This window comes from Danio aesculapii, chromosome 16, assembly GCF_903798145.1.
Source record: "Danio aesculapii chromosome 16, fDanAes4.1, whole genome shotgun sequence".
NCBI classification, from domain to species: Eukaryota; Metazoa; Chordata; class Actinopteri; order Cypriniformes; family Danionidae; genus Danio; species Danio aesculapii.
The window spans coordinates 32357687-32368971 of NC_079450.1; the positions used below are offsets into that span (position 1 = coordinate 32357687).

Sequence of the window (11285 nt, forward strand, 5' to 3'; positions counted from 1 at the left end):
CTGAAGAACGCATATTGAGAAACAGCCCTGGGTGTCGGCGGAAGACGCTCACTCTCCATTGAAATGAACCGTCGATTGTTACTTTGCCGCTTTGCCGCTGCGAGTCGCTTGTAGTGTGAATTAGGCTTGAGATTACATCTCTCAACGATGCAATTTCAGACACAATGCACTCAATGGAGCAAGTGACGTCACTGTGAGGGGTTAGATTATGGGTAGAGATAGTCCTAGCTGCAGCCCGCAGCATGATGACGTAGTTGACCAGGTCTGCTACGTAGTTGGCGATCACCTACACCCTGCCTTACCCTAAACACAACCGTCACAGTTGCATGGGCGCTATCTTAGTGAGCAGTACAAGGTGCACTATGTAGTTGAGGAATGCCTACACCTCCCCCTACCCTAAACACAACCATCATAGTTGCATTGGCACTACCTTAGTGGGCGGTACAAGGTCCACTACGTTGTTGATGAACGCCTACACCTCACCTACCCTAAACACAACCATCATAGTTGCATGGGCACTACCTTAGTGGGCGTAAAAGGTCCACTATGTAGTTTATGAACGCCTACACCTCCCCGTACCCTAAACACAACCATCATAGTTGCATGGGCACTACCTTAGAGGGCGGTACAAGGTCCACTACGTAGTTGACAATCACCTACACCTCCCCCTACTGTAAACACAACTGTTACAGTAGCATGGGCGCTACCTTATTGGGTGGAACAAGATCCACTATGTAGTTAACAATCACCTGCACCTCCCTCTACCCTAAACCTAATCGTCACAGTAGCATGGGCATTACCTTAGTGGGTGGTACGTAGATGACGAGCTGCGGGCTGCAGCGAAGACATTTTGGTTAGGTGAGCGCATTAAAAAGCATTGCATGCAGCTCAGATTGCATCTGTGCCAGGTCTGCATCCAGACCAATCTCCACTCAAGAGCTACATCGACTATATACAATATACAATGACTATATACAACTATATACAATGCACATGACTGTCCAATCTGAATATGAAATTGGTTGCTAAGCATGAAGCAATAAATTGCTAACCCCTCATCATCCTAGACTTTGTGTTTGTCACTGCACAGTGATTAATGCCATGAAAGTGATGCTATTAGAGTTAATAAACCTAATAAAGCAAAAATCAAAAAAAAAAAAAAACTACCAACCCTGCTTGTAACTAAAATCACATTGAATTGGTTTGAATATGTGTGGCTATTCTATAACGTGAGAGTTTGTTTCAGGGTGCAAGAGGTTTGTTCAATGGAGAGAATGCAGAGGGTTTCTAAAAAAATGCCAGAACTAATTCTTTATAATCTACAAAAATATGATTTTGTGAAAATAGTGTTCTGTCAATGTGCAAGTACATGACAACTAAAGCAACACTGCTGGACTGCAGAACTGTACAGTTTGTACCAACTGTTGCCAACTATGCTGCATCCATAATACAGTGTTAATAGCTGTTCTTCTGAATCCTTGTAAACAAAGGCTCTTTTCATTGTGTTGCCATTTATCTAAAAAAAAATGTAACTCATAAAAGGAAACATGTTACTTTTTAGCACACAGGTGTTGGGTAAATGTTACCCAAACTGCAAATGTTCTTTTAAATGTCCCTTTACTCAGGGTTAATTCTAATAACTGATTTCTTTTATCTTTGCCATGATGACAGTAAATATTATTTTACTTGATATTTTTCAAGACACTTCTATACAGCTTAAGGTGACATTTAAAGGCTTAAGTAGTAATTAGGAAAGTTATTGTACAACAATGGTTTGTTCAGTAGACTTTCAAAAAAATATATAGCTTAAAGGGGCTAATAAATTTGACCTTAAAATAGCTTCTATCTTAGCTTCTATTCTAGCTGAAATGAAACAAATGAAAAGAAAAGAGTTTCTCCAAAAGAAAAATTCTTTGAGAATACTTTTTTTTTTTTTTTGCTCTGTTAAACATCACTTAAAAAATGAAGAAAAAATTTCAAAGGGGGGCTAATAATTCTGACTTCAACTGTATATATGTATAGCACATTTCTGGGTACTCAAAGCACTTTACAGGTGTTGGGGAATCTCCTCTTCCACCACCAATCTGCAGCATCCACCTGCATGACACAATGACAGCCATTTTGCACTAGATTGTCCAGTACACACCAGCTTATTGGTGGAGAGGAGACAGAGTGATGAAGCCAGTTATGAAATGGGGATGGTTAGGAGGCCATGATGTTCAGAGGCTAGTAGGCAAATTTGACTCCTACTACTTTTCGAAAGACATCCTGGGATTTTTTTTAATGACTACAGAGGGTCAGGACCACAGTTTTACATATTATCTGAAGTACGCTGCTCACTGAACAGTATAAAGCTCAATATACTGTGGTGGTAGAACCCACCACAGGCCACAGGTTGAGCCCCCTCTGCTGGCCTCATTAACATCTCCTCCAGTAGCAACCTAGTTTTCCCATGTGGTCTCCCAATACTGACCAAGCGCAGCCCTGCTTAGCTTCAGTGGATGACCATACGAGAGCTCCAGAGAGCTAGATGCTGAGCTACGTATGTTGATTTAAATTGCAACACTGTCAAGTTCTAATATATTCATATTCCTTCTCTGATCGACACGCTACAAATCTAGTTTCGTATGCTCAAACATACACTGAAGTCTGCATAGACAATTGCCATTTCAAAAGCAAAGCAAGCATTAAACAGGTTAGGAAAATGTCTTAGTGAAGCCTCAATTCGAATGTCCTGCTGTTTTCATCCTGTCAAAAGCAGCTGTCACACACAAACACACACAGCTCAAGTAGTGCAGTAAAGCCATCAACAGGCGCTTATTGGTGTGCAAAGGTGATTATCAATAATCAATATAGCCAGTCACAGAGATGTGAGCATTCGGCAGCATCTAAACAGCCACTTTCCTCATTCATTTCCTCCGGCATTACTCCAAATCCCAAATCGTCCATTGAAATAAACTTGTTTCATAAAGAAGTTACCATTCACTACAATGGGGGGTCGAGCAGAGGTAATTCCCCATTAGATGAGTCAAGTCAAATCGAAGCAGTCTGTCGGATGTGGAAGAGCATCAGTATCTCGCATGTCTCTGGACTTTTAGCAGTAATGCACTGAGAGAAAAGCCCTTTAATTGCTCTGAGGGGCGATGCAGCACTAACAGGCTTCTATTGTGCTATTTTATAATGGCTATAATGGTATACAATCAGCATGGCCATTATTCATGTGCAAACTTGACTCACTCACCCGTTTTCCATCTCAAATAAAGAGATTTTATTACAGCCTTTCATTTCATCTCTCCTAACACTCACTCGCTTTTCTCTCCCTCTCCAATAACACTCCCCCGTTCACCGCCCACTACAATAACAGAGAGATAGAAAGAGAGAGAGAGATCTGGGGAGAGAAAGAGCAGTAAGAATAGTGAGTACGGGAAAGAAAGAAAAAGATACCCAGACCAAGAATAATTACCAGGAGAGAAGAGGAAAGGAATCAAAGTAGAGAGGAAAAGAATACGAGAGAGAGTGAACGAAAAGGGAAAAGAGGAGAAAAAAATGAGTGGGTGAAAAGGAGGAAAAAGAAATAAAGCAAAAGAGGGAGAGAAAGAAAGAGAAAGCCACAGGGAAGACAGGCAGCAAAAGAGAGATACCGAGACAGAACAAATTTCCAATACGTCTGCCATATCACAAGCACCTGCAGTACAAGGACCGCGACCACATGTACAAGTGATTTCCAGAATACATGCTGAGACAGATCCATTCAGAACAGTGCCAGATGCAGGAGAGCAAACCCACTCGCGCACAGACACACACTTCAGACGACGGCGCCGGTCCAAATCCTACTGAGTATTTTCAGCGACATCAAGGCTTTTATGAAAATCCAGTTTAGTTATTCTAAAACACCTTAAACTGGGAACATTTGAAAGCAGCGTTGCATGTAGCTTTGAAGGTAACTGACAAAAATGCATTGTGGCAAGCTCAGCAAAAACATTAATATAATTTCAATGTAAATCCAATAATAAACATTCATTCATGGATGAAAACTGTTGGAAAAATAGATCAGTGGCATAAAGGAAAGGAATAACCAGACATTTAAGTGTTTCTGAGTAATAGAGTAAACTCAGTTGAGAGCATAGCAACATGCTAACATTAAACTCTATCAACTTTGAAGGAAAAATATCTACGTTAGTGTCACAATTTATGTAGATTTAAACAATATTCATGTTTTTAAAAGTATTTTATAGTATCCAAAAGTTATCCTAGCAACATGCTAACATCGTTCTTTACTGGAATCAATGGAGAGTTGTGCGATTGTGTATGCCATTAAGTTTTTATATGTGCTGTTAGTTTTAAGCATATAAAAAAAGTGTCGAGCTAAGCGACATGTAGATATCAGGGTTGAGAATATACATTTTAACCAATATTAGCGGAGCACAGATCACAAAATAATGCAGGGTTAAATGTAATATGGAGTTTTAAGGTATTTGCTCAGGGTTAACCATAGCATGCTTCCGAGGTTTTCATCACAGTGTTGGCAGACATCTTCCTGCCAGTTATTGAAAAAGTTCAGTGAAATTTTAATAAGAAACACAGGAGAAACCATTTTTGCAGCATAAAAGTATTTTTAATCATGTGTTTTTAATGTGTTTATTCAATGGATATATAAATAAACATGTTGTGCTATATAGAATAAAATAAAATGAGTTAAGTACTGTGGAAGTATACTATTTAAAGTGAACTGAATTTAAATTAATTGCGTGAAATCTGATTTTATAAGCACATGTTTTAACTAACCCTCTGTCTGTTACAACTTGCCCCACAGGGGGGTAAATAGTAACATTTATACTCCTGGCACTTTTGGCAATACTGTACAAAAAACCATAGGTCCACCTTCAGTGCTCATTTGTAGGAGAGGCTTGTGTGTTGTTGGTAAAAAAAAAATATATATGGTTTGTCTAACCCCATTACTTTGTTCATTATTTGGCCAAAACCAAAAAGTGTTAGTTTGTGCCATCAACTGAGCGGACTACACCTATGTGTAATTCCCCAAAATATGTGTCAGTACTCAATGTTGATATGTGCTGTGTAATGAAGTGTATTAATATATTTAGCTATTAGCTTACCAATGTGCTAACATCAAACTCTATCAGAATCAATTTAAAGTTTAGACCTATGTATATGTTGCCAAAATTACCATTTTAAACATATTAGTGTACCCAGCTGTAACATTAGCAACATGCTAACATGAAACTCTATGAATAATTTGAGAGTGAAGTATTTCAATGTTTGTGTAAAATCAAATCAAAATCTAAATTGGTACACCATTATCCAATCTTGTTGTGCATTATCGTGCATTAGTTTTCAACTGTTAGCTTTGCAACATACAGTACGTATATTCATGTAGACTATGCATATGAGTTCCAAATCATGTACTCAAGATATGAGTGTTGTATTTTTAAATGTGTTAGAGCAGTGGTCCTCAACCACCGGGGCAGGACCTGTAGCGGTCTGTGGATCAACTGGTACCGGGCCGCACAAGAAATCATTAATTATTCCTGTTTTATTAAATATCTAAGTTAGAATGATCTTTTATTTTGAAAAATCTTTTAGTTTGAAAAATGACCGTATTCTCTCCCTTACATCTCTGTCACTTGAACAGCCAAATTAAACCCACAAGCAGCAAAATGAGCAGAAACTTCTTTGAAAAGTTTCTTTGCTAAGGGGAAAAGGCCCAGTGAAGGACTCACGAACTGTCAAGAAATGGATCCGCAACCCATTTGTCAACAAATCAGTTAATCCACCATGTCTGTACGAGAAGATCAACTGCTGGAGATCACAAAGACGGCCTTTTAGGAGTAGTTCGCGTATCGCTTTTCTAGAGTTGGTGCAAGTTCGTTATTTCCAATAGAGGTGCGCGGCTTGCGTGCTCAAGTGGCGCTCGCACCTTCCAGACGCACCGAGTTGTATGAATGCCGCAAGCGTACTACCAGCCATGTCACAAGAACCGACCGATCTGCTTCATACTTTGTATGGAATATACACATCTCAGTTGACTAGTTATCGCAGACAAACACAGAACACCCAAACACTGCAGTGCTTAGTCATTTTCTCCATAAATAAAACTCGTATCAGAGCGACAGCAATGTTTTGTCAGCTTGTCATCCTAGCAACCTACAAACCACCCTGCCCACCCGGTCCATGGAAAAATTGTCAACCGTTGACTGGTCCGCAGTAATAAAAAAGTTTGGGACCACTGCGTTAGAGTACACAGTTGCTAGATTAGCAACATGCTAATGTCCTATTCTTTTGAAATTAATCGAAAATGAATTATGCACGTTCCTGTACATGGAACATGCATGTACACTTCTGTTATTAAGCATATTAAACTATCTAGCTGATAGCTTAGCAACATTTTAATGTCAAAGTCTCGACCGAGACTTGACTGCTGTATGTCTCAGTGACTGTAAAGTCAGTAACTGTAAAGTTCAATGATAGTTTTATTATTTGAAATTAGCATGTTACCCTCCTGTCACTAGCATAAATACTGCGACCTGAGCAACACAAGTTGAAAATAAGCTCGGCTCTCTCTGTCCCTTTCTTATTCGCACACATTCAGCTTTCAATCTGAGACTGTGGCTATTACAGTGGAAAATATTTCACCTTGACATGATGTGTCAGTTACATTCAATCCTTTTAATGCAACAACACAAGAATCCGTCACTTACCTAACTTCAGCCTTGCACTGATTTTGAGACTTTGGCTTTATATAAAATGTTACTAGCCTGAAATAAAAACCAGTTCTTGACTGACTATGTAGGCTGTAATGGCAGTAACATCTGCTTCGATCGTCAATCAAGCAATTGATTCAAAATACTTCAAAACTTATGCAGAGTAACACGGAGGTTTGTCATGCATAAATGAAGAGTCTGTATATCCCAACAAAATGAATGAATCTGTTTCAACAAAGCTAAATGCATACACCTCAACCCACACCACTTCAATTACACAATTCTAAGCTCTGTCTTTACAATGCTTCAGGTTTCCACAAACAAAATTGATTAAACTCTCGTTTCTTCACAGTAAAACAGACAGTGGAAGTCTAGATAATTTGGAGGCTTTAAAAGCTGAAATTTGTTGCTTAAGTTTTGGTTAACCAACTATATTGATTACTCTGTATAAAAGTGCTCAGCATTTAAACAGTAAGATGTATAATGTATTATAATATGTATATGTAAATAGTCCACTGTCATATCATGTAAAGATTACAGGGTTTATTGATTACATGGCGAAGAGTTGAAAGATCAGACATAGCTGCATATACTAAGATGTGAAATGATTTCATTTATTCTGGATGCACTGACTTCCATTATAAGTGTCTTACAATTTCACCTGTATTATTGTGGAATTAAGAATTAGTTTCCGCATCGAAGTATGTAAAATCACCTGAGAGATCATTCAAAATGTTCTCCAAGGAGCTTGTTTGGTACCAAAAGTTTCCAAACATTTCTTAAATCACACTACTGATTCGATCTCCAAAACTTTCAGTCAGCTGTCAAGAATTCTTTCTGAGTCCGCAGACATCTGATCCTGTCACTACTTCTCTGACAGCAGCAGCATTACTAACCTTGAATGTCTACTGCACATGTGTATGTTCACCAAGAACTATTCGTATCATTCACACGCTTAACAGATACAAGGGTGCATCAGTACTGCTTCTGTTCCCATAAAGGTAACAAATGCCATACCAAGTCTTGTTTGTTTTGAGAGTTGAGAGGTTGTCAGCTTAGCTTGTGTAACATTATATAGCTATGCACCCTGTAAATTACAAGTACCCTGTGATCAGACACTTTGTGCCCATTCAAACTGAGAGCTTTTGACTATGACTTCCAAAAAGACATTTATTTATATCACTGATGATTAAGCGGCACGATTATTGTTGGCAATTGTGGCAAAAATCACGCGTTCACATTGCACTTCTATAATTGGTCACTTCAAATGAGTCACACTTTTCGCAGATCATTTGCTTTAAACGGAAAACTCCGTCATCATCTAGTCACCTGCACATTCTCGAAATTTGGGACTTCTTCTAGTGGATTATATCACGGTAAAGGACAAATCTGCATTTTTTTTCCATACAAAAATGCAACCAATCACTGACTGTAAAAGTCAGTAGCAGATTTGCTTGTTACACTACCAGCCAAAACTACCAGCCACTACCCTTTGGGGTCGTTTTTTTTTTTTCATGTTTTTTTTAAGAAAATTCTGTTCAAGGTGGCATTTTTTAAATGTCAAAAAATTTATTGTTAAATACTTATTTATTAAATATTTATTTATTACTTATTGTATGCATTTTCAAATGAAATTATCAGTCTGGTCATTATTGCTTTTAACTATTAACTATTACCATTATTAATAATAATAATATTAACAATAATAATTAATATTAGAGTGATTTCTGAAGGATCATGTGACTGAAGACTAAAAATTCATCATTAAAATCACTGGAATAAATTATTGAGTTAAATTATAAACTACCTTTGATTTTTGCTTGAATTTTTTGATTAAATAAATGCAGCCTTGGTGAGGATAAGCTTATTTTAAAACATTAAAAATATACACACACACACACACAGTTGAAGTCAGAACTATTAGCCCCCCTTTTATTTTATTTTTTTTTTAATATTTCCCAAATTATGTTTAACAGAGGAAAATTTTCACAGTATGTCTGATAATATTTTTTCTTCTGGAAATTATTATTTGTTTTCTCGATAGTTTACATATATATATATATATATATTTTATTTTTATTTTTATTTTTTTTTTTTTTTTTTTTTCCGATAGTCGACAGAACAAACCATCATTATACAATAACTTACCTAATTACCCTAACTTGCCTAGTTAACCTATTTAACCTAGTTAAGCCTTTAAATGTCACTTTAAGCTTTATAGAAGTGTCTTGAAAAATATTTAGTCAAATATTATTTACTGTCATCATGGCAAAGATAAAATAAATCAGTTATTAAAAATGAATTATTAAAACTATTATGTTTAGAAATGTGTTGAACAAAATCTTCTCTCCGTTAGGCAGAAATTGGGGGAAAAATAAACAGGGGGACTTCAACTATATATATATATATATATATATATAAATCAAAAATTGCTTAAAGTCATGATTAAATTGCTGTATTTCAACAATAAAAATTCACTGAAATAGAAAAAAATGTGGATCTTTATACAAAGTTATTTTAAAGGTAAAGATGAAAGCTCAGAAACCAGATTTGCTCACTTCATGACCTACCCTTAACACTATATTTGATGGGTCCATCAACATCTACAGTAGTGTCCAAAGTGATTTGGAAGCACTTCTGGCAAATAAAAAGTAGTCAGTTAATTACCTCTCTGCTCTTTTATATTTTGATGGTTTAATTCAATTAGTGATGTTGTTAAATGCAACTATGGTGCAAGCTTCCATATGAACATCACTTTATACATACTTGTAAGTGCACTGATATGTGTTATTGTTATTGTATGTGTTATAGTGTAAGTGCACTGAGATGTTATTGTTATCTTTAAATATTTTCTGAAGATGAACAACAGTTTTATAAGTCTATGATAACATGAGGGCAAGGGGCAGTATGATTTTTGGGTGAACTGTCACTTTAAGAGAAGTTTGCTTGGTCAATCATTACGATTGTTTATAACCTGTTCACCGCTCTAACTACTCTATATAGTTCACTGTGAATAGCTGCACCAGTGTCAATTTGTTTATTTACATTCACTACATACTTCTATTTTTTAAATATATTTATTATCTGTTTTTTGTCCTGTCTCTGTAATTCTGTTGCACTGTAGAAGCTCTGTCACGAAAACAAATTCCTCATATGTGTGAACATACCTGGCAATAAAGCTCTTTCTGATTTTGATTCTGATATGCGAAACATGCACATACTCTCATTCAATTTCATACACTCAGAGCAGGACCAGCCGGATGTGTCCTCATGCCCAACCATTCAGTCCCCAGTACACAAAGTCCTCACCTTACTGTAGACACCCCAGGACAACTCGGTCTCAATCACCATGACGACAATGCCAAACATGCCGAATATGAGGGCATAGTCACTAAGTCTCTTCCTCTTTTCGAACAGTGCCCTCCTGTGGCCTAGTTTGTAGCCAATGTTCTGATTCTTACGTTTAGGAGCTTTAGAAGCAGTCCTTCCAGGCCCTCCCGCAGCACCGCCCCTCCTTCCATTAGTCCCGCCCCCTGCCGCCCCACCGAGCACACTCCTGCTCTCAGAGAGGGCGTGGTTCTGGTGGTATATGGACATTTGATTGGCCGAGGCCTCAAGTTCATAAGCATGTCCATAAGGCGGATCCTCTTTCGAGGAGATGACGATCTCTGGGGGGTTCTGGGGTTGGGGCTGGCTGTGCTGAGAGGAGGCCGCAGTCACCTGGCTGGTGCTCGCACCACCCTCTTTGGTGTCACTTCCGCTGTCGGACTCGATGAGGTTCCGGCGGGAGGCGCTAAGGCGGCTAAGTGGCTTCATCACACCGCCGCTGTACTTGCACGAGCTCATGGCGATCTCTGTAAAGGGGTTACTGTCCCGCCTGTGCACCAGGGGACTGGCCTGCCTGTGCTTACATCCCCTCTCTCGCTCCCGCTCAGTGGAAGGTGAATGAGAAGAGTAAAACAGAGCATTGTAGACGGGTGAAGTCTCCCCGCTTAGGCTGTGTTGGCTGCCCAAGCAGGAGGAAAGTGGTGTACTGGTCGGGTGAAGCGCGTTGGGGATTGGCGTGGAAAGCTGGGGTGTTGTGGACAGGGGCAACTTGGGCAGTGAGGCTGGGGGAAGATTTGGCGTGGTGGGTGATGGAGTACCATTGAGACGCTCCAGGCTGCTGTTCCCTCCCGTGTGATTCGAGTGGTTGGTCCCAGGGTAGTTGCCAGAGAGGGAGGCATGGGAGATACCACCGAGAGGGAGGGGCAGACGTTGCTCTTCGTCTTCGCTCCCGCTGAGAAGGGCCAGACTCAGAGAGGGAGGGGGATCCATGGCAACCAGGCTCCAGCAGGTTTGTTTGCGCTCTGCTCCTCAACTCTGGAGTTCAGTCGGAGGGAGAGAAAGGGAGAAGAATGGATCGTTATGTTATTTATAACCATACAAAATTAGCAGGTGCAAAAGAAGGCTGGATTAAATAGGGGACTCCCCTCATATTAATAAACGAAGGGTGGACTGAAAGGGTTGCATCACAGTGAGCTGTAGCAATGTGCTCAATGAGTTTACATGGAAGAGTGGAAAAAC

The 11285-nt window shown here is 39.0% G+C and overlaps 1 protein-coding gene across 1 annotated transcript in view; it reads right to left on the minus strand.

Annotated features, from left to right (window-relative positions):
• kcnn3 (potassium intermediate/small conductance calcium-activated channel, subfamily N, member 3) overlaps window positions 1-11285 on the minus strand; it is a 125072-nt gene that overhangs the window by 112901 nt on the left and 886 nt on the right. The window contains exon 2 of the mRNA XM_056475870.1: window positions 10029-11081. Coding sequence (XP_056331845.1) covers window positions 10029-11036 — 1008 coding nt within the window. The 5' untranslated portion in view covers window positions 11037-11081. The remainder of the gene's footprint in view (window positions 1-10028; window positions 11082-11285) is intronic.